General features: G+C 39.9%; 1 protein-coding gene across 11 annotated transcripts in view; it reads right to left on the reverse strand.

The window, feature by feature from the left end:
• Positions 1-22,519, reverse strand: part of LOC120945227 (sarcolemma associated protein) — a 159,630-nt gene that overhangs the window by 59,539 nt on the left and 77,572 nt on the right. For 10 of the 11 annotated variants that reach the window (XM_040359230.1, XM_040359228.1, XM_040359225.1 and 7 more), the window contains 4 exons: positions 8,547-8,583; positions 4,693-4,755; positions 2,882-2,977; positions 1,053-1,124 (listed from right to left, as the gene is read on the reverse strand). In XM_040359230.1, coding sequence (XP_040215164.1) covers positions 1,053-1,124; positions 2,882-2,977; positions 4,693-4,755; positions 8,547-8,583 — 268 coding nt within the window. Of the gene's footprint in view, positions 1-1,052; positions 1,125-2,881; positions 2,978-4,692; positions 4,756-8,546; positions 8,584-8,620; positions 8,648-22,519 lie in introns of those variants that run through there. The other variant, XM_040359232.1, reaches the window with a different exon arrangement.

Raw genomic sequence — 22,519 nt, forward strand, 5'->3', positions numbered from 1 at the left:
TGCCTTTATCTCTACCAAGAATATAGGCATATATTTATTTTTTATTAGGACATATACAATGTCGAATTTGTCTGATTATAATGTAATATGAAATACATTTTGTATGGTTTAACATAATGTTTACTTTATTTGGCACCCTCACCAAAAGTCCCATGGGCAATTTATACTTCAGTAAAATGAGGAAGGTTTAGAACATTTTCCAAGTTATCATTAGTGTCTTCCCACTCCAGTGACAGCTGCTTCAATAAAAAAAAGTCTTAGATTGTAAGCTCCTGCACAAACTGTTGGCCCTATATAAATCCTGTATCATCATCATCATAATAATAGCCCTGCTCTCATAGGAACAACGGTTCTGAATGAAGTTCAGCTTTAAAAGATTTAACAGTAAAGTTTGAAGAGGTAGGCAAATCAAGTTATACGTTGTTGGGACTTCTTTGGTTTTGCAGGAACACAGACTAGTTTACTGTGCAGCATTCAAAGTCAATGCAAATACATAGAAGCTTTGTCAGGTGAGAATTTTAACTGGGAACAGGTATGGATGAGAGATGTCTGTACTCCTTAAACTACTGGAAATGTTTATTCCAAATGCATATAAAATGTAAATCTATAAATATTCTCTGTAGTCGGTAGTACATCAGACCTATATAAAAAACACACCTGCCTGTAAATATCTGTTTAGCAGACAACTTGCCCTTACTTGCTTATTAGCGCATACTTTAATGTTGAATTAAAACCGGTTTGTATAATGGCACACACAAAAGTGTACTTATTCCACCACCATGAAACTATATTACCGGGGTTCTTACCATACTCCCCAATGAATGGCCCAATATACACACTGTTGAATTACCATCGGTTTTGATACCGGTATTGAAATAGAACAGCCATAAGAAAATCGTAGCTAGTAATGTGAATTGATGTGTTATCTATATGAAATAAAATCATTCCCTAAAACCAGATTTTTTTTTTTATGCAAAGCATGAAATAAAGGTACAGTTACTGACATCATTACATGTCATCTCACACAATAAGCCGACGAAAAAAACACTTACTTTTGAATAGGCCTGGAGCTGGTTCCCCATGACCTCCAATCGCGATAAAAGCCGGTCCTCATCTATTAAAGCCTTGATGTTAAAAATAAAAAAATGCATGTGGTAAACATGAAATGGTTATATTCAATGAAAACATTTACCTTAGTGAACCATACAACATATTAAAGCGGTTGTAAACCTTAAATTTGCACTTTTACCTACAGGTAAGCCTATAACAAGGCTTACCTGTAGGTAAAAAGAATATCTCCTAAACCTGTACGGTTTAGGAGATATTCCCCTCGCAATGCGGGCGGCGCATGCGCAGGGGGGATCCACGGCGGAAGATCCGGCAGCCGCCGGACCTTGCCGATTTTTAAATCTCCCGCGCGCATGCGCGGGAGTGACGTCATCGCCGCTCCAGCCAATCACAGCGCTGGAGCGGCGCCGCTCCAGCCAATCACAGCGCTGGAGCGGCGATACCCGGAAGACACGCCGGAGCAAGATGACATCTCGCTCGGCGTGAACCAGGTAAGTGTTGTTCACCTCGTTTTTAGGTAAGTATTTCATAATCAGCTATTATGCGGTGCATACTAGCTGATTATGCATTTTGCCTTGCAGGTAAAAAAAAAAAAAAAAATTATATATGCGGTTTACAACCGCTTTAAACATTTTGCTTCTATATTCCTTTTCGCAGCCATTCATTGCTGCAATCTTTGTGCGTTTGTGCTGACACTACATTAATACGTATCCCTTCTTGCAAGCCACCAGCTAACACTTTGCACAGCTGCTGGCTCTCAATCCTGGCTGTCTTGGACAGCCTAGATCCCCAGGGAAGATCAGGAATCAGAGAAGTAATCATGTGATTACTAGGTCAGCCATGAAATGGTGATCACATGCAGCCTGGAAGCTTAACTTAATAATAATAATAATAACTATAAAAAAAAAAAGAAATCACACAGAAGGCTTACAGCTGGACATAGATTGATTCTTACTGAATCGGCTGTCTATAGTGAAGGCAATCTATCGATTGACTTCAGTACAACCAGCCTGTTGGGTTATTTTGCATTCAATCACTGTTAGCATCTATAGCAGGGGTCTTCAAACTACGGCCCTCCAGTTGTTCAGGAACTACAATTCCCATCATGCCTAGTCATGTCTGTGAATGTCTGGGTTTTACAATGCCTCATGGGATGTGTAGTTCTGCAACAGCTGGAGGGCCGTAGTTTGAGGATCCCTGATCTATAGCCTCAAGCAGTGATCATTATATTCTGACAGCGGGAAAACCCTCATCTCTGAGCTACTGTATGCTGACAGCGGGAGGGATTCCCCCATCAACACTGACTCAAGCATTTTTCTTTCCTTTAAACCATGGCCTTCCTCAATGTTAACCGTTACTGTAATTGTCTAAATGTGAAGGGGGGGTTACTAGAGTACCAAAAAAATATCAGGAAAATCATCAAAAACGTTGTCTAGTAAATAGGTGCATGCAGATACTGCTAAAGCTGGCCCAAGCATCTAGGCATTATGAGCTTTGGTCAAGGGAGAACGCAAAAAAAAAAAACCCTCCCCTTTAAAGAAAATGCCAGATAACAGTAAACATATCCCGAGAGACAATAAAGGCTTTTAGAGACTTGACCCTGAAAATATCCTCAGTTTTGTACAATGATCAAAAAGAAAAGACGGAACATGCCCATAAAGCACTGAAGTAGAATTCGCCACACTGTCAATACAGATATAAAGCCATCATAGTTCGGACCAGTGTGAACTACTGACAGTTTTTTTTTTTTTACCAAGACCATGGACAAGAAGTTACAACAACATGTGGAAAATTGAGTTCTTCACTTTGATACCTGCCAACTAGTATCGGAAGCTTCCTGTGTATTGGCTAGTAGCCTCTGAAGAGTGGCCAACTTCTGTTCCAACATCTGTTCCCGATGTAAGGCCTCCTACGGAAAGTACAGACAAACATGTCAACAGCGTCTATCATTTGCAGCTTAACTATTGTTTGAAATTACAGCAAAACGTACTGAAATTTATGGGAAAGTAAAAAGTAACAAAAAATGGGCCTGCAGTATATGTAATAACACATTTGTCAATTGTTAAAGTGCAACTCCAGGATAAAACGCTAAAAAAAAAAAAAAAAAAAGTGTATGGTGTTTGTTTTATTTTCCAAATAATTAAAATTTCTGTCCATCCAGTTTTGAGATTTGTAGAGGAGTAAACAGGCCTGTCAAAGAATGGACAGTGAGAGGAAGAGAAGCAGGCTGATTGGCTCACTCTCCCCCGCCAGCATGGGCCTTGGTTGTATACAAGCATTGCCATACAACTTTTTGACTCCTTGTATTGTTTCTCTCCCTTTCCCATCTTAAGCTCTGAGAAACCGACTGACGGGCCCGTTCAGAACCTCTGTGTGAAAAGGGGCCTAAGGGCCAGACAGTAAACAACTAAACAAAATAAAACCAGTCACTGGAACATAGTAAACTCATAACACTTTGGGGGTAGTTTGCAAATAATTTAATAAGGGGGTTCCTAGTTTAAGGCAAACCTGCATCTATGTTTCGTTGACTACGTTTACATTACATGCACGTCAGCCTCACTTATCTATAACAATATGGACCCCGAAACCCAGGAAGCTCTACTATGCCAAAAATAAATAAAAAATACAACCTCTGTAGTTGTAGGCTGTATTTAATCACTACAACATCCCCATGTTGGTCAACGAGACCACAGAGAGACCGACATTGAGGCACACAGAGAAAGCTTTCGCTTAAAGGATAAGTTCACCTTTGAGAAAAAATATTTGCAAGTGAAAAAAAAATGTGCATAAATGTTGTTTGTGGAGCCTGTAAACCATTGCACCAGTTAACAGCACATCACTGATGCCATACAGGTCTGAATGAATGAATGACTTGTATAGCGCAACGCATGCGAACTGAATCGGCTCTGGGCGCTTTTTCCAGCCAGTATCTGCTTGGCTGGTGCGGTCATTTTTACCCCGTAGGATCATGACACGCTAGGGACACACAGTCATACCCACATATGTCTCCCGCAGATTGGTCAGAGTATCGTCTTGCTCGAACAAGGAAGCTGATAAACTCCGACATGAAGAACGAACTACCACAGCGCTAAATTTTGACAGCTAGTGGGGGAGAAAGATTCCCCCGCTAGCTGTCACAGCAGGAGAGCGGGAGATGTGGAGGCAGGTGCATAACAGTTTCCATGCCCCCCCCCCCCGAATATGTGTAACCTGTTATAAAAGATAAACTTAACTTTTAATGCCAAATTTACACTTGCAAATGGGCCAGATAATTACATGCGGGAACCCTGGTGGGGGTTCCTGGCAATTAGCTACGGGAGGCAGCCCCAATGAAAGCAATGAGAAGCTACTGGCTCCCGCAGCTAATCGTGGCCGCTCACAATTTTATGTACATTGGGAGTTCATTTACCATATTTAAATCATATATAACCTCAGTCCCTTCAACTAAAATCTACATTGAAGGCAATACTAAAACAAATAAATAAAAAGGCACAGAGGTTCGAATGCTGAAAATAGGAAAAAAATAAATAGTCATTATATAAAGCCAGACTTCATCAGCTTTCATTTGTCATCTTTTCTGCTGTACCAATGTTGGAAATTTAACAGAACAAAACTCATCTTTACCTGTAGATACTGAGAAAGTTGGAACAGTTCCTGAGAGTACATACTGGGAGTGTGAGCAGCAACCTGCATGCAAAAACAAAAAAAAATTAAGACTTCAGCACTATGATGAAGGTTTGAGCCTCGAACACCAGCAAGATTTTTATTTTTGTTTATTAATAACATGCAAAGGACTTGGTGGAGAATGTACAAAAGATGGACCAAGCAAACTATTTTCATTACTAAATGATGTTGCCACTGTGTGTGCTGTAGTGGACTGTAGTAGCAATAGCTGCATACAGTAAGCAGCGCTGTGTTTCAGCAGCAGTACAACTCAGATCCCGTCTGCTGCAGCAATTAGAGAGTCAGGAGAGTGTGTTTTTGCCTATAAATACAAGGCCTCCTCAGATTAATCAAGGTAAGGAGGCGGGCAGACATCATGATTTCCACCTCAGCCAATAGGGAAGTCATCCAGGGAATCTGCGTTGTACTGCAAATGGTTAGGTTTGGCCAGGTTGGCCCAAGTGAAATGAAACTTTAAACCTGGAATAGTTCTGTCAAGTGTTTATCATTACTCACTTTCTGATTAGTGAGTGGTAGGGGGGTATAAACTAGGAAAAACAACCACCACCTGACAGCTTCACTATAAAAACCTTTTAAAATGGGAGAGGGGGTTGTGAGGAAGGGTCAGTAGAAGTACAAGGCCCACACAGTCTTAAATTATAGGGTTTCATCTGTTTTAACTTTACTAAAAAGTCTGATATAACTTGGCGTGTCAGTTGTCACAAGTCCCCAGAATTCTGTTCAATAAGGCCAATCGAAAAAAGCACTGCATTGCACAGACCATCAGTCAAGACATTGCAGAGGGTACCAATTCATTCCATTTATTCTCGGAAGACCTATCCCTGCCTATATGCACTTTTAAGGCCATGCTCACCTTTTGCCCAATATGAACTATGCAATTAAGGTACCCCATAAGGACTAAAAAATAATAATCTGTGCAACTTTTAAATACAATTGTTTGATCTAGTTTTCCTGTAGGCTTTTTGAGGCAACCCTGAAGCCTGGCTGAAAAACACCCATATTTTTCAAATTTCTTGTTGTGCCCTGTTGCTGGGACAAGACACATGTTGAAAGACTCACCGCCCCCGCCCCCTCCCCCAGCATTGCAGGAGCAAGCATTTAGAACATACAAATGTAGCACTGAATAATGTGATAATAAAATAACAGTGAATGTCTATATCAAAAAACCAAGTGACAGATGTGTAAAAAATAACATAAGGAAAAAGTCCAAATAATGTATTAAGTGATAAAAACTTGATGGATGAATACCCCAAACGAAGCAAGTTTTTGTGAAACGCGTCGGTGACTCCACTGCTGCCACGCACATTTTGATCAGAATGGTTTCTTCCACTTCCATGTAAGTGTTTCTAACCATTCTTAAACGCTCATTTGCCTACGGTATTATGCCATGTGTCTCTTCTATTTCACTCTTCTCCTATACATCGGGCCAAGGTTAGAACATTTGAGAGTTACCATCTCCAAGCATTAGACATCTTCTCTGGATTGGTGGTCTGGTTGCATCCTGCCGTTTGAAGATTTGGTCCCATGCTGCTACATCTCTTGTATATATTCAGCTTTGTTGACCCTCTGGGCGTATGCTCATTAGGGTTCCATTTATCTGGTAAGCCTCTGCTTTATCGGTGGCGGGCATTTCACAAGTGTTCATCATGTTCAAGTGGGAATTATTGTTGATCTGGGATTACTTATCCAGTCCTATTCATCCATCAAGTTTTCATCACTTAATACATTTGGACTTTTTCCTTATATTATTATTTTTTACACATCTGTCACTTGGTGTTTTGATATAGACATTCACTTTTTATTTTATTATCACATTATTCAGCGCTACATTTGTATGTTCTGTTTGTTATCTTCCTTTGTTCACTGATTTTTTGTAGCTGCTCACTTATAGGATAGCGCGGATTTATTTTGGTTTTGCAGGAGCAAGCATTCACCTTGGATTAAAAGCAACACATGTGCAACACCATTGTGGCAATGCTAATTAAATTTTTTCTTTATAACCAACACAATTATTAAATGCCAATATTTCCTTCAACTAGAAAAATGGCATTAGAACTGCAGTGTAAAGCGTGGACAATCTGCGCTTCCCCTTCCAAACAGTGATCAGTGCGACCTGTGCTAATTAATACAAATGGGGTCTAAGTGTGTCATCCAAGACTTGCATATAACCCACCACACAATGGTTATGTACTAACATAATTTTCCCAACCTAAGGAGAGGGGAAAATTGTGTTTCAATCAGAAAAAAATGACGGGTGCTGCAATGGTACAAAATAGCTGGAATACACAGCTATACAAACATGTCAAAAAAAGGTAAAAAATGTGCAACCAAAACAAAGTGTCCTGTTATAACGTGTAAAACATTAATGCTAATAAATAAATAAATGTAAATAGCATTTGGTGAATACCTCCTATCCCTGTTGATGCCTTGTGAGGAGACACGCAGCGTCAGGCAGAGCATTAATACCTGACGTCACCACGCCCCAGCTGATCAGCTGAAGCCGCTGCTGGAAGTTTTTATCTTTTTTTAAACTGTTCTGCTGAATAAGCTTTTTCCCTGATGTCAGTAAACCTGCTTTGTAAATAAAGGGGTTTTTGATTACTCAAATTATACTGCACCATGAAGCTTTTGTTGCTCTTCCTCTAAACATACCCATACACCACACTATTCCACTGGAAGCGGAGACTACCTGTAATAGGATCCATCACAGCTCTGGGAAGCCTGAAGGAAGACGGACACGCTATTACACCAGCGCCTATCAAACGAGGATCCCTGTGAGTGACCCCTGGTTTGATGAGCCCATAAGACCTCCGTAATAAAGGTCCATCAGATCTGGTAAGCGGCATCTCTGAATGTTTCCCAACGGCTGAAAATCTTTTGGATGATATTGTTGGATGAAGTTTTCCTTTGCGATTACACCTAATCAACATCAGCTGCAGTGGACACTATTTTTGTCTAATACCACCTGCACCTTTTATCTGTGGGATTCACCAAATGCTATTTACATTTATTTATTAGCATTTATGTTTTACACGTTATAACAGGACACTTTGTTTATTTTGGTTGCGCATTTTTTACCTATTTTTGACAATAGAACTGCAGTACAACAGTACATTTTCTCGAGTCTGACCCAAGGCATCCATATGAGCCACCTGCTGCCAGCAAAAGTCAACTCTTCTCATGCAATACTGGAGCAAAATCAATGGTGGGTAAAGCCACAGCCACCGTTTATTAGGGTTACCGGCAATCAAAGCAGCACAGAACACGTTCTGTATGTTTAACCAACAGAAGAAAAAAAATCAAAGATAATTTCACTCGGCTCACAAAGCAGATAATTAAAAAACAAACTGAAGCGAAAAAAAAAATAGGGCAGTTGCTTACGGCAACCAGATGCTCTCTACACATCACTACAATGCTGAAATAAGACAGTCACTGGTTGCCAAAGGCAGCAGCTTAAGGTTTCCTGTTCCCAGATGTATCTTGCGAACTCATAACATTCGGTAAAGCTTTTCATCTCCACCATCTACCCTATTCCGTACAGACAGGACTCGCTAGCAGAAAATGTCAGCTTACTGTAAATCCTAATACAGCCATTTTAATTATTTTTCTGCATATTTTCTCTTGAAACAATTCCTCCTATGACACAAGCGCCTAGGTCGGAGCAGAAAACACAGAGGAAGGAGCGGATGTCAAATGACATGATTCATGAAGACCGAGGGAGCATAAGAGTCCTCTGGGGATAAACAAACGCTTTCCATCTGATCCCTTCACCCAAAGAAATAGAAATGTCTTACCTTGTCGACAGGACAGGGCAGTGGAGCTTGGATGACACTAGAAAAGAAAAAAAAAAAGGAAGGAACAAGCTTACCATCAGAATGTAAACACCAAGGAGCAAGAGTTCAAAAATCCTGGGTGCAAGCTCTGTAAATATTTAACTGGATTTGGTGGAGACTCACGTTGACTCTGAAAGGGAGCGGCAGCATGGGAAAGAAATTAACTCTGCCCTGGACTTTTCTTTCCCCTCTACTTTATTCCACTGTAATGCTCATAAAGCGCTGCCTGCCTGGAGCTCTAATTTATACCCGTTGCTTCTACACAGCACCATTAACTGCTTCAGTTCCTTAGTGTCATACATGTCATCATTCCGGGACAATAATTCCGGGGAGAGCAGAAAGGGTTAAAGGCGTGGGTCTGCTTTAAAAAACGCACAACCTTTCAACAAGTTTCTTCATGCTGGACTCATAGTTCTGTGTTACATAAAGTATTTTGGGATATTCCGATTAGATGAAGGGCTTAAACAAAAAAAGTCTGTTTTCATTTTTAAACCTACTAATCAGGGCCAAAAATAAGTACAGTAAAACCTTGGTTTGCGAGCATAATTCGTTCCAGAAACATGCTTGTAATCCAAAGCACTTGTATATCTAAGCATTTTTTTACAGGGTATAAAAGAGAAGAGAGACACCTCCTAAGTGTAGCAATAAGTTGCTAAATGTTGTACCTTCATTAAATGGAACCATATTGCTACACTTAGAGGCTCCTCTCTTTTTTTATACTCAGTTGTGACATATATCAAGACATCGCTTGTATATCAAGGCAAAATGTATTAAAACATTTTGCTCGTCTTACAAAACGCTCTCAAACCAAGTTACTCTCAAACCAAGGTTTTATTGTACAGGTTTGGATTAGAGAAAAAGTAAAAAAAAAAAAAAAAATAATAATAAAAAAAAAAAAAGGCAGTGTATTTCTAGGTTTGTGATCATGGACATTTCATTTAGGTGCAGAAAATCATTTTAGAACACTAAATATTTCCCTCTTCTGTAGCATTTAAATCATTCATGAGATAAATTCCGGTAACAAATTTCAAGAAAAACCTATAAACTTTATTTCATCTCGTCATACATCTGTGAAGAACTTTATTACATGTTACATGTAAGCATCTCTTTCATCCCCCTTGTTTATATAGGCAGACCGCTGTTCTGTCTCTCTCGGAAACAATAGCTGGGTCCCGGCGGGCGCGCCGATTGGTTCCCACTGTGTCCAATCACAGCTTGAGTGGGTCCCCAGGCCTAGAAGTGTCGAATCACATACCTGTACTTGATTCTGCACACAGGAACTACGTGGGGCGGTCGGCAAGGGGTTTAAACTATGACCACTGGAACCGGGCAAAAAAAGATACCAACTAGGGATTAATCGATTGGTCTAGCTGCAGTAAAGCCGCCTTGGTCCAGGTAATTGTAAAACCCGAATACTTGCCAAAGTGAGAGGTAATCATTTTTGCAAGCAAAGTGCTGTACCAGAAGCCCTTAATAGGATCGTTGGCACAAATTTAGACCACCAGAGGCTCAACGGCAAAGGCAAATCGCAAAGTTGGTTACTTCTCAACATTAGACAGCATCATCTTATACCAGCAGGTAGCTGCTTTCATTTTTAAAGTGGTTGTAAATCCTTACAGACCACTTTATGCTACAGGTAAGCCTATAATAAGGCATACCTGTAGCTATCCCTGGATATCTCCTAAACCCATACAGTTTAGGAGATGTCCCCCTGCATGTGCCGATGTCATCAGCACATGCGCACTGGCGCAAACTGAAGCAACAGCACATATGCGCCGTTGCTTCAGTCCATGTGCTGTTAACAGCGGCTCCGGCCAATCACAGCGCCGGAGCCTGTGATACCCGGAAGTCACTCCAAGAGAAATGTCGCCACCGGAGGGGGGGGGGAGCAAGGACCGCTGCAGGGGCTTTGATGTAAGGCAAGTAATACATAATGAGCTAGTATGCTATGCATTATGCCTTTGTCTTACAGGTTGTTTTTTCCCCCCTTGAGGGTTTACAACCACTTTAAGTCCTTGTGTTGCCTAGATCCAGGCTTCCACATAGGTTCTTAGCACATCTACCCAAGTCAACACCAAGACCCTCCTCTTGACATTCAAATGTGGTTCTAAAGCCTAAAAAAAAGATTGTTATGGTTTGGCCCCCGCTGGGACACATCACAGGTCTCAGGAGACTATGGGACTATTCACAAGGCACAACGCAACAAGTCTTCACTTCGTCGGCACAGTAGCTCGATTGTTCTGACAGGACGTCATATGATGTCCTCGTCTTTTAAAGCCGCTAGGGGCGTTACTGGGAACACGATGCGTGTTTGCCCAGTAACTGAGCAGGACCGTGGATCTGTGTGTGTAAACACAGAGAGCCACGTCCTGTCAGGGAGAGGAGACCGATGCTGTGTCCCTTGTACATAGGGACACAGATCGGTCACCTCCCCAGTCAGTCCCCTCCCCCTACAGTTAGAATCACTCACTAGGCTACACATTTAACCCCTTCCTCGCCCACTAGTGTTAACTGTATAAATGTGACTGGCAGGGAAGGGGTTATCAGTGCATATTTCTAGCACTGTTCACTGTATAAATGTGAATGGTCCCAAAAATGTGTCAAAAGTGTCCGCCATAATGTCGTAGTCCCAATAAAAATCGCAGATCGCGGCCATTCCTAGTAAAAAAAAAAAAAAAAAAAAAAAATCATAATTATATCCCCTATTTTGTAGGCGCTATAACTTTTGCGCAAACCAGTCACTATACGCTTATTGCAATTTTATTTTTTTTACCAAAAATATGTAGAAGAATACGTATCGGCCTAAACTGAGAACATTTTTTTTTTTTTTTTTAAATGGGATATTTATTATAGCAAAAATTTAAAATGGTGTTTTTTTTTCAAAATTTACACTCTTGCTTATAGCACAAAAAATAAAAACCGCACAGGCGACTAAATACCACCAAAAGAAAGCTCTATTTGTGGGGGAAAAAAAATAGGATGTCAATTTTGTTTAGGAGCCGCGACGCGCAATTGTCAGTAAAAGCGACGCAGTGCCAGAAGCTGAAATTTCGCCTGGGCAGGAAGGGGGTATATGTGCACAGTAAGCAAGTGGTTAAAAAAAAATTAATAATTCCTGCGATTTGCATTTTTTTTGGCCAATTTGTTGTTGGGCAGATTAGAAAACACAAATTGCCACAAAAAAGTTTTTCTGCAGCTTCTCCATTGAAGTACATTGAACCAAAAAAAACTAAATATCACTGTTTTGCGTTAAAAAAAAAAGTCCTTGCCCTTTCCAAATAAGCAACAGCTGAAAAAAATCATGGATGTGAAACCATGTAATGAACTGTAGTGTGTTTCTGCAAAAAGCAGAGGTGTGACCCAGGCCTGAGATGTTTAGTAACATAATGGGGTTAAAAAAAACTAAAATTAGTACAAAAAGAGCAAATAATCGCTACTGTAAGGGGTTCATTTTTTTACTGTGCTGTGGGACAGTGAAAGTAATATTTACAGTAGCGATTTTCTTTTTTTGTACTATAAAGGGCTAATTTTTTAACCCCATAATGTTACTGGCCGATTAATCGATTATGAAAATGGTAATCGATTAATTTCATGATCGATTAGTTGTTTCGGCCCTACGAGTCTGTTGACTAAAAATTGCCTCCCAAACCTATAGAGAAGACAACAAATGTGACAGCACTTGTCCAAACATTCTTTGTCTACCTTAAAATGTGGAAGAGGGGAAATCACCAAGCCCTCCTGAACCATTATACGAAATAAGGTTTAAAAACATAGAAATTAGAAACCTGGGCCACAAAATTTCCAGTAATTCCTATTTTTTATTTCTTTGCCGACATTTGCAAAGAATCTGAAACCCAAGCTTTAATCAACACGCAACAAATACAAATGACGTAGAAACTAGAAGAGTGAAAGCAAAAATTGAAGAATGTCGTTTTAATCTAAGAACAAATAGATAAGTTGAATGTGACTTTCAAGCCATTTATTAATATTTAACTCTGCAAAACACACACACACCACTAAAGGAAAAAAAAAAATTATATATATATATATATATATATATATATATATATATATATATATATATATATATATATATATATATATATATATATATATATATATATATATATATATTTTTTTAAATTCATGCATTTTAAAGCATGAGCTCTGGTTGCACATATATTACGAGGACAAATTTGCTTACATGGTGGAGCATTATAAAATGCCAACCACATTGAGACCCCAACACATTTTGACCCATAGTCTTCAGGGTTTTTGTTCTAAAAATATACATCGAAAAAGCTTAACCACTCATAGGCATCGGACTTTCAGTGGGGATATCTGAATGAACTCTTAGCGCCCGGGCATCGGCAGTAAAACGTGGCTCTTTTTAGCGGCGCTTGTATATCAACTCAAAACGTATTTAAAAATTTAGCTCGTCTTGCAAAACGCTCTCAAACCAAGGTTGTAATGTATACCCAAGTTAAAACAAAATTAGCTTTTCCAATGATGTATTTATCCGTTGGTGTGAGAATCCAGTCACATGGCTATTTGTGGGGAAAATACAAGGGCAGGTTAAATAAAAAGGATTTTATTTATTTACTAACCATCATATTATACAGCTACAGAATCCTGAATTTCACGATAATAGGTAGCATTTCACTGATCCACAAAATGTAACACAACAGCAGAAAAAGCCCCGAGTACAAATGGTAGTTTTATACTCAATAAAATTATATTAATTTAATGGTCAGTCAAAAAATGCTAATATGGTATAGGTTGACCAGATTTTATAAAAAAAACAAAAAAACAAAAAAAAAAAAAAAAGATTATTGATTCAAATACCTACTTCGTGCAACGGATTTCAAGATGTTAAAATGATTTTATTCTAACTAGAACTGCATTGCATGTATCATCAGTGTACAGATTCATTGACGGAATAAAAATAATGCATTGCTACATATGTAATAACAGAGGGTGATTATAAAGATATTTGTCAGTCTCGGTCAGTGAACACACCAAATTCTCTTTTCACACTAAAGGGTGTTCTATGGAAATATACAAAGTTATTAAAACATTTAGAGAACAAAACCTGGGAGCCTGGGAAAGAACAGCTAAGCGGATTTTAAACTCATTATCTCAGGAATTGGAGCAAACAGCGGAGGTAAACTACGGAGGAAAGCTGCAGTTTCTGCATAGCTAGGACTAAGGCCGCGTACACGATCATTTTTCGGCATGAAAAAAAATGTGTTTTTTTAAAAACGTCATTTAAAATGATCATGTGTGGGCTACACATTTTTCAGGTTCTGAAAAACGAAAAAATAAATAAAAAGAAAATCGAACATGCTGCATTTTTTAACGTGGTTTTAAACTGTGTAGTTTTTCGCATTGTAAAAAATGATCGTGTGTGGGCAAAAATGACGTAAAAAACCTGCGCATGCTCAGGAGCAAGTTATGAGATGGGAGCGCTCGTTCTGGTAAAACTACCGTTCATAATGGAGTAAGCACATTCATCATGCTGTAACAGACAGAAAAGCGAGAATCGTCTTTTACCAACACGGAATCAGCTAAAGCAGCCCAAAGTGTGGCGTCATCCGCATGGAACTTCCCCTTTATAGTGCCGTCGTACGTCACCGCGCTTTGCTAGATAATTTTTTTCAAACGATGGTGTGTAGGCAACGTCGTTTTAATGATGAAGTAGGGAAAACGTTGTTTTTTTTTTCATGCTGAAAAATGATCGTGTGTACGCGGCATAAGGCTCCAAAGTACACAGGTGTCAAACTTGACAGAATAGGACTATGGTAGACCATGCCTTGTTTTGACTGCCATCCTTCGATTACCGAGACCTCTATTCAGCTCCATAGGAAACAGTACAAGTCTGAACCAAGGAGAGGAGAAAGCCAATCCCAAGCCAGTACTTGATGTTTGAGCAACCCGTCAGCAGGTACATGTAGGGCAGTGGTTCACAACCTTACTAGTGCCGTGACCCCTCGATAAAATTTCCCAAGTTGTGGGGAACCCTAGCAGTAAAATTTTTCGTAGTGTGGGTTGTCAGCACCCAAGGAAAGACAAGTAATTTGCGGCCCTGACCCACGGATATTTTGCGCTCCCCGAGTCCCTTCCCCTCGTACAGCATTTTAGGATGTACCGCTTTTTTTCTGTCACTTTAACCTCTATCCTAAATTGTTTTTGTTTTTCCCCACCCCTCTCTCTAGCAATCTTTCTTGGTCTGTCTCTTATTCTCTCTGCCTCTTTCTCTCCCTTCCATATATTCTTTATTGGGATAAGTGGCAGTGCTGGCAGGGGGTTGGGATCAGTGGCAGTGCTGGCAGAGAGTTGGAATCAGCCGACTTAGGTGCTCTTGATCAAGGTCATCTGCTGATCTGAGAACTGTAGTGGGGACTTTTAATTGCAACTATAATCACAGGTAGTGTTACTCACTGTGTGTTCGACTTTGTGGTGTCTCATAGCAGTGACACCTATGCTGAAATCAGGAGATGGGTCTCCTCCAGCCCCTCCCATTTCACAATTCTCACCAGTCAGCTGACCTCTAGTCTCTGGCCCCCCAGCCATGCCATGAACTGAATGGGCGGCTGCAAAGTTGGTGAGTGGGCGGCCATGGGCTCCAGGGACAGCCTTGCTGGGCGGCCGCAAAAAGACTGGGAGATCGGTGCGGGCTTCGGGAACAGCACAGGATTCAGTGACCCCTGGCAAATCATCATTCGACCCCCAAGGGGGTCCTGACCCCAGGTTGAGAACCACCGATAAAGGGTCATGCTGTGGACTTGCCTACACCGTAAAATACAAATTAACACTCACTGGCCACTTTATTATTGGGTACCCCTGTTCAATTGCTTGGTAACACTAATCGCATGACAGCAACTCAATGCATTTAGGCATCTAGATGTGGTGAAGACGACTTGCTAAAGTTCAAACCAAGCATTAGAATGGGGGAAGGAGGAGGATTTAAGTGACTTTGAATGTGGCATGGTTGTTGGTGCCAGACGGGCTGGTCTGAGCATTTCAAAAACGGATGATCTACTGGGATTTTCACACACACACACACACACACACACACACACAACCATCTCAAGGGTTTACCAAGAATGGTCTGAAGAAAACGATATCCAGTATGCGGCGGTTGTGTGGCCTAAAATGCCTTTTTGTATGTCAGAGGTCAGATGAGAATGGGCAAACAGTTTGCACAGACTCACCAAAAATGGAGAATAGAACATTGGGAAAATATTGCCGGATAATAGAGAAAGAATTTGGCGAAAAACATGAAAGCATGGATCCGTCTTGCCTCGTATCGCCGGTTCAGACTGGTGGTGGTGTAATGGCGTGGAGGATTTTATTCTTGCCACACTTGGGTCCCTTGGTACCAATTGAGCATCATTTAAATTCCACGGCCTACCCGAGTATTGTTGCTGACCATTTCCATTCCTTTAAGACTTCAGTGTACCCATCTCCTGATGACGGTTTCCAGCAGGATAATGCCACAAAGCTCAAATCATCTCATGACAATGAGTTCACTGTAATCCAATGGCCCTCAGTTACCAGATCTCAATACAAAAGAACATCTTTGGGATGTGGTTTAACAGGAGATTCGAATCATGGATGTGCAGCCGACAAATCTGCAGCAACTGCGTGATGCCATCATAATTATGGACCAAAATCTTTGAGTAATATTTCCAAACACCTTGTTCAACTAATGCCACAAAGAATCAAGGCGGTTTTGAAGTCATTACTAGCAGGGTGTACCTAATAAAGTGGCTGGCGAGTGTAAATGCAAAGATAAGCAGTCCTGTCTGGGTAACAGTAAATCATGGTACATTTAAAGATAACGCAATGCACTTTACTGTATGTTGAGGTGTAAGACGTTTCGGCAGTCAATTCATTTTTAATGTGGCTCAGTGGAGAAAACATTGCTTGTTGTAGTATATTTCCAACCACATTGCACTGATTATGTATTGTTGTACACAGATGTGTTGTATAGGAGCCAGGGCTGTCTTAAAGCGAAGTTCCAAGCACAATTAGCATTTTTTAAATGCATGTCCTTTCATCCTGCGTTTTTATAATATAAATCCAGTCACTTACTATTTTACAATCCGCCGCCGCTCCGCATAGTTATTCAAAAAAGATAGTTTATAAAACTATGTCTACACCGTTGTCATTTTGCTTGTGGGCATTGTGAAGCCTACAAGCACTTACTTCCTGGAAGTCTTGGATGGGGAGTGATAATTGGGTAACGCACTGCATCCTGGGAAATGATGACACACATTTCCCAGGAGCATTAGAGGGAGATGTCAGAATCCTAGGTGGTTTCAAAGGCAGATTTTGTGGGACCGCATAGCAACAGGCATTTCCAGATGAGTAAAAAAAAAAAAAAATTTTTTTTACTTTTTTAGGTCTAATGAGCACAATAATGAAAAAAAATGTTGGGGTGGAAACTACACTTTAATGAGAGGGCACACCTGGGCACCGCCCAGGGGCCCCAGCTACACGAGGGGCCCCTGCACTTGGTATGAGCAAGCCCCACCAAAAAAAAAAAAATTACAACGGTGCCATTTTGCCTGTAACATCAAATTTTTATTGATTAAGCTAAAGAACATTTCTGAGAATACCTTTTACTTAATTTTGTCAATGCTTGTCACCTGACAGGTGCACAGATGGCAGTTACTAAAGCAAAGCAATGCATTCTGGAATTAAACATCAAATGTAAAAGGCACCAGGGTGGATATAAATCAATGATTTTAATTTTATCAAATGCTATTAGAGTAAAAATCTAAAGATAGTTTGATTTAGGATGCATTAATAATTTTGTTTATTCAGCATTAATGAAGCCTAGTTATATAGCACAATGCTGTATAGTCTGCAGTATTTAGATTTTTGGTAAAATCCAAGATCTGCAGGCTGAGATAACATGCACTGCATCGATTCATTCACACAATGTCACAGTAACCATGAGATAAAACAAAGTTCAGGAATATTCCTTTATCCCATTGTTTTGCAAATCTATGTACACTACAAAATGTATGATTGGATCAGTTCTGATATCGCTGTTTTACTAACCCGACAGCTTGTTATTCTAAATAGGAAACCTTAATTTTGTTTGCAAATATTAAAGATTCAAACTACCAGCAAGAAAAAGTCCTTACATTTAAAGAGCACCAGTCATATCAGATCCATCGTGGCAGTGCCCGTTAGTGGGCATCCACTCACCTGCTGCCGCCACGTCCCTCACCTTGTTGCGTCACTGCCACATCACCAGCCGTCCCATTAAAGCGAGTCAACAGCGGGGCAGAGGAGGAGCCTCTGCAGGGCAGAGATGACAATTGCTCTTTAACCACTTAACCCCCGGACCATATTACTCATCAAAGACCAGAGCACTTTTTGCGATTCGGCACTGCGTCGCTTTAACTGACAATTGCGCGGTTGTGCGACGTGGCTCCCAAACAAAATTGGAGTCCTTTTTTCCCCCCACAAATAGAACTTTCTTTTGGTGTCATTTGATCACCTCTGCGGTTTTTAGTTTTTGCGCTATAAACAAAAATAGAGCGCCAATTTTGAAAACATTTTTTTTTTACTTTCTGCTATAATAAATATCCAGTGAAAAAAGGATTAGGTACAGCGCAAAAATTAATATTAATTGATCGTGATACCCACGCTGTGAACTAAGGTATATGTATAAAACACAAACTATATATATATATATATATATATATATATATATATATATATATATATATATATATAAATATCCAATGAAGTAAAAAACGAAAAGTTCATAAAAAACATGTGAATAAGTGCAGTCCAAGCACATATGGAAGTGGACTGCACTTATTCACATGTTTTTTTATTATGAACTTTTCCTTTTTTACTTCATAGGATATTTTTATATATAATCCTTTACACGTATATATATATATATATATATATATATATATATATATATATATATATATATATATATATATATATATATATATATATATATATATATATATATATATATATATATATATATATATATATATATATATATATATATATATATATATATATAGTTTGTGTTTTATACATATATCAGTTCACAACGTGGGTATCACCATCAATTATTATTCGTTTTTGCGCTGTACCTAATCCTTTTTTCACTTGTTCTTTAATTTGTATCTGCAATTTTTGGTACCTGGCAGCATTTACATTTTCATTGTTTCTGCGCAGTGTTTTTTTCTGTTAGAAATTTTATTTCTTTGAAAAAAGTTTTTTCTATAATAAATATCCCCCCAAAATATATAAAAAAACATTTTTTTTCCTCAGTTTAGGCCGATACATACGTATTCTTCTACATTTTTTTTTAACGAAAAATATCGCAATAAACGTTTGATTGGTTTGCGCAAAAGTTATAGCGTTTGCAAACTAGGGGGTAGATCTATGGCATTTTTATTAATATTATATATTTTTTTTATTAGTAATGGCGGCGATCAGCGTTTTTTTTTTCGGTACTGCGACATTATGGCGGACACTTTTGACATATTTTTGGGACCATTGGCATTTTTATAGCGATCAGTGCTATAAAAATGCATTGATTACTATAAGAATGCCACTGGCAGGGAAGGGGTTAACACTAGGGGGCGGGGAAGGAGTTAAGTATGTTCCCTGGGTGTGTCCTAACTGTAGGGGGGGGGGGTGGACTGACATGGGGAAATGACTGATCGCTGTTCATACATTGTATGAACAGACGGTCAGGCATTTCTCCCCCTGACAGGACCGGGAGCTGTGTGTTTACACACACAGCTCCCGGGCCTCGCTCTGTAACGGCCTAGTGGCCGCTTTGCGAGGTGACGTATAGCTACGTGCTCTCGCGCAGGGGAGCCGACCTGCCGCCGTATAACTGCGGCGGCTGGTCGTCAAGTAGTTAAAAATGGTGATTTAAAATTGAGTCAATTTAAATCAAGGCTTTTTTACTAGTGATTTTTATCGACTTGATTTAAATCAAATCCACCCTGAGAGGCTCCATGAGCATAGATAATTACATAGACAGAAAAAAAAGTATAAGATAGCCGTTTTACATCAGGGTGATCTCCAATACCGATTTAAAAGCTACAAAAAAGGAAGGGCAGATTGGAATACATCCAACTGAATTTAGGGGCATCTAAACGCAAGGAAACAGATTTCAAGTCAAGGTGAAAGTAACATTAATGTCCACTAGGTGGAGCTACTGAAACACGACTTTAGATTATGAATGGAATTACTACAAACAGCTGAAGTACCACACCTTTATAATAAACTGATTACCCAAATGCTGACCTGGTTACCTATTAAAAGTAGAAATCACACAAACAAATCACAAAAGCAGGTATAGTCCTTTCCGAACAAGTATAAACAAAATTTACAATAACTTGGTTAGGGATTTTTAAAAACAACGCACTTCTACTCATGTTATATATAAACTGAAAGCTGCATTTACAAGACAGCCTCCAGTGAATTTGGAAGTCTTTCACCTGAATGACTTGGTTTCACATTTCAGCATTCCACAATACAGTTCTTAGAATGTCGTTTGAGCAGTAAAAAGTAGTTTGATCACTTCCGTAAAAAAGCCCTAAACAATATATATGGTGGACGCACTTAAAACTACATTGTGCTGCTTCACCTGTATCACACATTATATAGCCTGTAGTACAATCGTTTAAGGTTTGAAGGTCACATTCTGTGCAGCAAGCCTGATTGTTATGATCGGAGACACAGATAAAAATCAGCTGAGCAGGAATTGTGTAAAAGTGTCACACAGTTCATTACCCCTTCACCACCAACAGTACAGATACCTGCACAGGCCAACCGGGCCACTTTATGCGATTTGGCACTGTGTCGCTTTAACGGACAATTGCGCGGTCGTGTGACGTGGCTCTCAAACAAAATTGGTGTTTTTTCTTTTCCCACAAATAGAGCTTTCTTTTAGTGCCATTTGACCACCTCTGCAGGTTTTTATTTTTTGCACTATGAACAGAAAAAGAGTGACAATTTTGAAAAAAATTCTATATTTTTTACTTTTTGCTATAATAAATATCCCCCCCAAAAAATATATAAAAAACTTTTTTTTCCCTCAGTTTAGGCCGATATGTATTCTGCGACATTTTTGGTAAAAAAAAAAAAAAAAAAGCGCAATAATCGTTTATTGATCGGTTTGCGCAAAAGTTAGAGTCTACAAAATAGGGAATAGTTTTATGGCATTTTAAATTTTTATACTAGTAATGACAGCGATCACAGATTTTTATCTTGACTGCGACATTATGGCGGACACATCAGACACTATTTTGGGGCCATTGTCATTTTTACAGCGATCAGCGCTATAAAAAATGCACGGATTACTGTGAAAATGACACTGGCAGTGAAGGGGTTAACCGCTAGGTGGCGCTGCAGGGTTTAAGTGTGCCCTAGTGTGCGATTCTTACTGTAGGGGGGCGTGGCCTGTCATCGTTCCCTATGACAGGGAACAGACGATCACTGCCACTAGGAAGAACGGTGAAAGGTTTGTTTACACTTCCTCTCCCCGTTCTTCAGCTCTGTGACCTGATCGCGGGACACTGTCGGCGATCGGGTCCGCAGTCACGGAGCTCAGGACCGGGTCGCGAGCGTGTCTGCGGAGGCACCCACGGCTGGGCTCTTAAAAGGCAACCTACCTGTACGTACTTATGCCAAGCCGCGCCGCTCTGCCGACGTATATCGTCGTGCGGCGGTCCTTAAGTGGTTAATACACCATAGATGAAAGTCAGAATAGATACAGTTCGGTCCATATTAGGGCTGTGGAAATTAACTTTTAATTCATCGATTAATCTTACATTTTTCGGATCAATTAAAATTCTTTTGGTTGGTACTCGCCTCTCCGCCGGCTTCTGGGCCTTCAGGGAGTTCTGTCGGAGATCCGGTAACGTCACGGACACCGGCGAGGCTTGCCTTGTCAATCTGAAGGGATCATTTGCTGTGCCCTTCTATCTGCATGCCGGCGGGACCTTCCTATCTGCCACACCCAAGGGCTGTTACACTTCCCTCTATCAGCCTGGGAATCTACAACCATCCACTGGGAGTTGTGATAGTTCCCTTCACGGGACATCTACATGCCGACGGACTGGTGTTAACCTCTCCTCATCTGGATTTAGCAGTGGTATCGTTGTACACATTTTTATACCAGTATCATACTTGGCTACATGTTTTTATGACTGCTTTTGCTACCGTTTGGTATTACTCGCACCATTTTTACAGTTTATGTAGGTACATTGATTTTATCTCCAGTGCAATATTTATTTGGTTACCTACTTGAAGACTATGAAAGTTTTAATGCTATTCCCATCGAGGGCTGCCTTTGTGTGTTTTTTGTATCTTGCTATAAATTTTTCCAGTGGTTGGTAGCTGCACTGGGAATCAGTCTGCAAAGAGATCAGCTAAAAGTAGTTGGGTCTGTATGTGCTTTATAATTAATTGAAATTAGTCGATTAATCGATTAAAAAAAACGATTAATCGAACACAAAAATTTTGATGAGTAACAGCCCCAGTCCATATACATTAGGACACTGACAATTATTATTTATTTTTTCAGGTATTTACCAAAAAACACACATTCAAGCTATAGTTCTATAATGGATATGGGCTAAAAATGCACACTCTCAGGCTTAATTGGAGGGTATGTACATCTAAATTGGAGGAAAGTTTTAGGAATTACAGCTCTTTACAATAGTCATGCACGGAAAGACCAGAGGACAGCACGGCTGACCTTGGAAAATCTCGGGTAGGAAGTCTTTCCAAGGTTTGCCGTGGTCAGCCGCAGTGTCCTTGGGCCTTTTCTGCCATTTCTGAGGCTCTCCAGCCCCCCGCCTCTGGCCTTATGCGGTATTGCATCCCATTGAAGTCAATGCGGAACAAATTATTTTCGTTTCCCA

Source organism: Rana temporaria, chromosome 7 (genome assembly GCF_905171775.1).
Source record: "Rana temporaria chromosome 7, aRanTem1.1, whole genome shotgun sequence".
Classification (NCBI taxonomy): domain Eukaryota; kingdom Metazoa; phylum Chordata; class Amphibia; order Anura; family Ranidae; genus Rana; species Rana temporaria.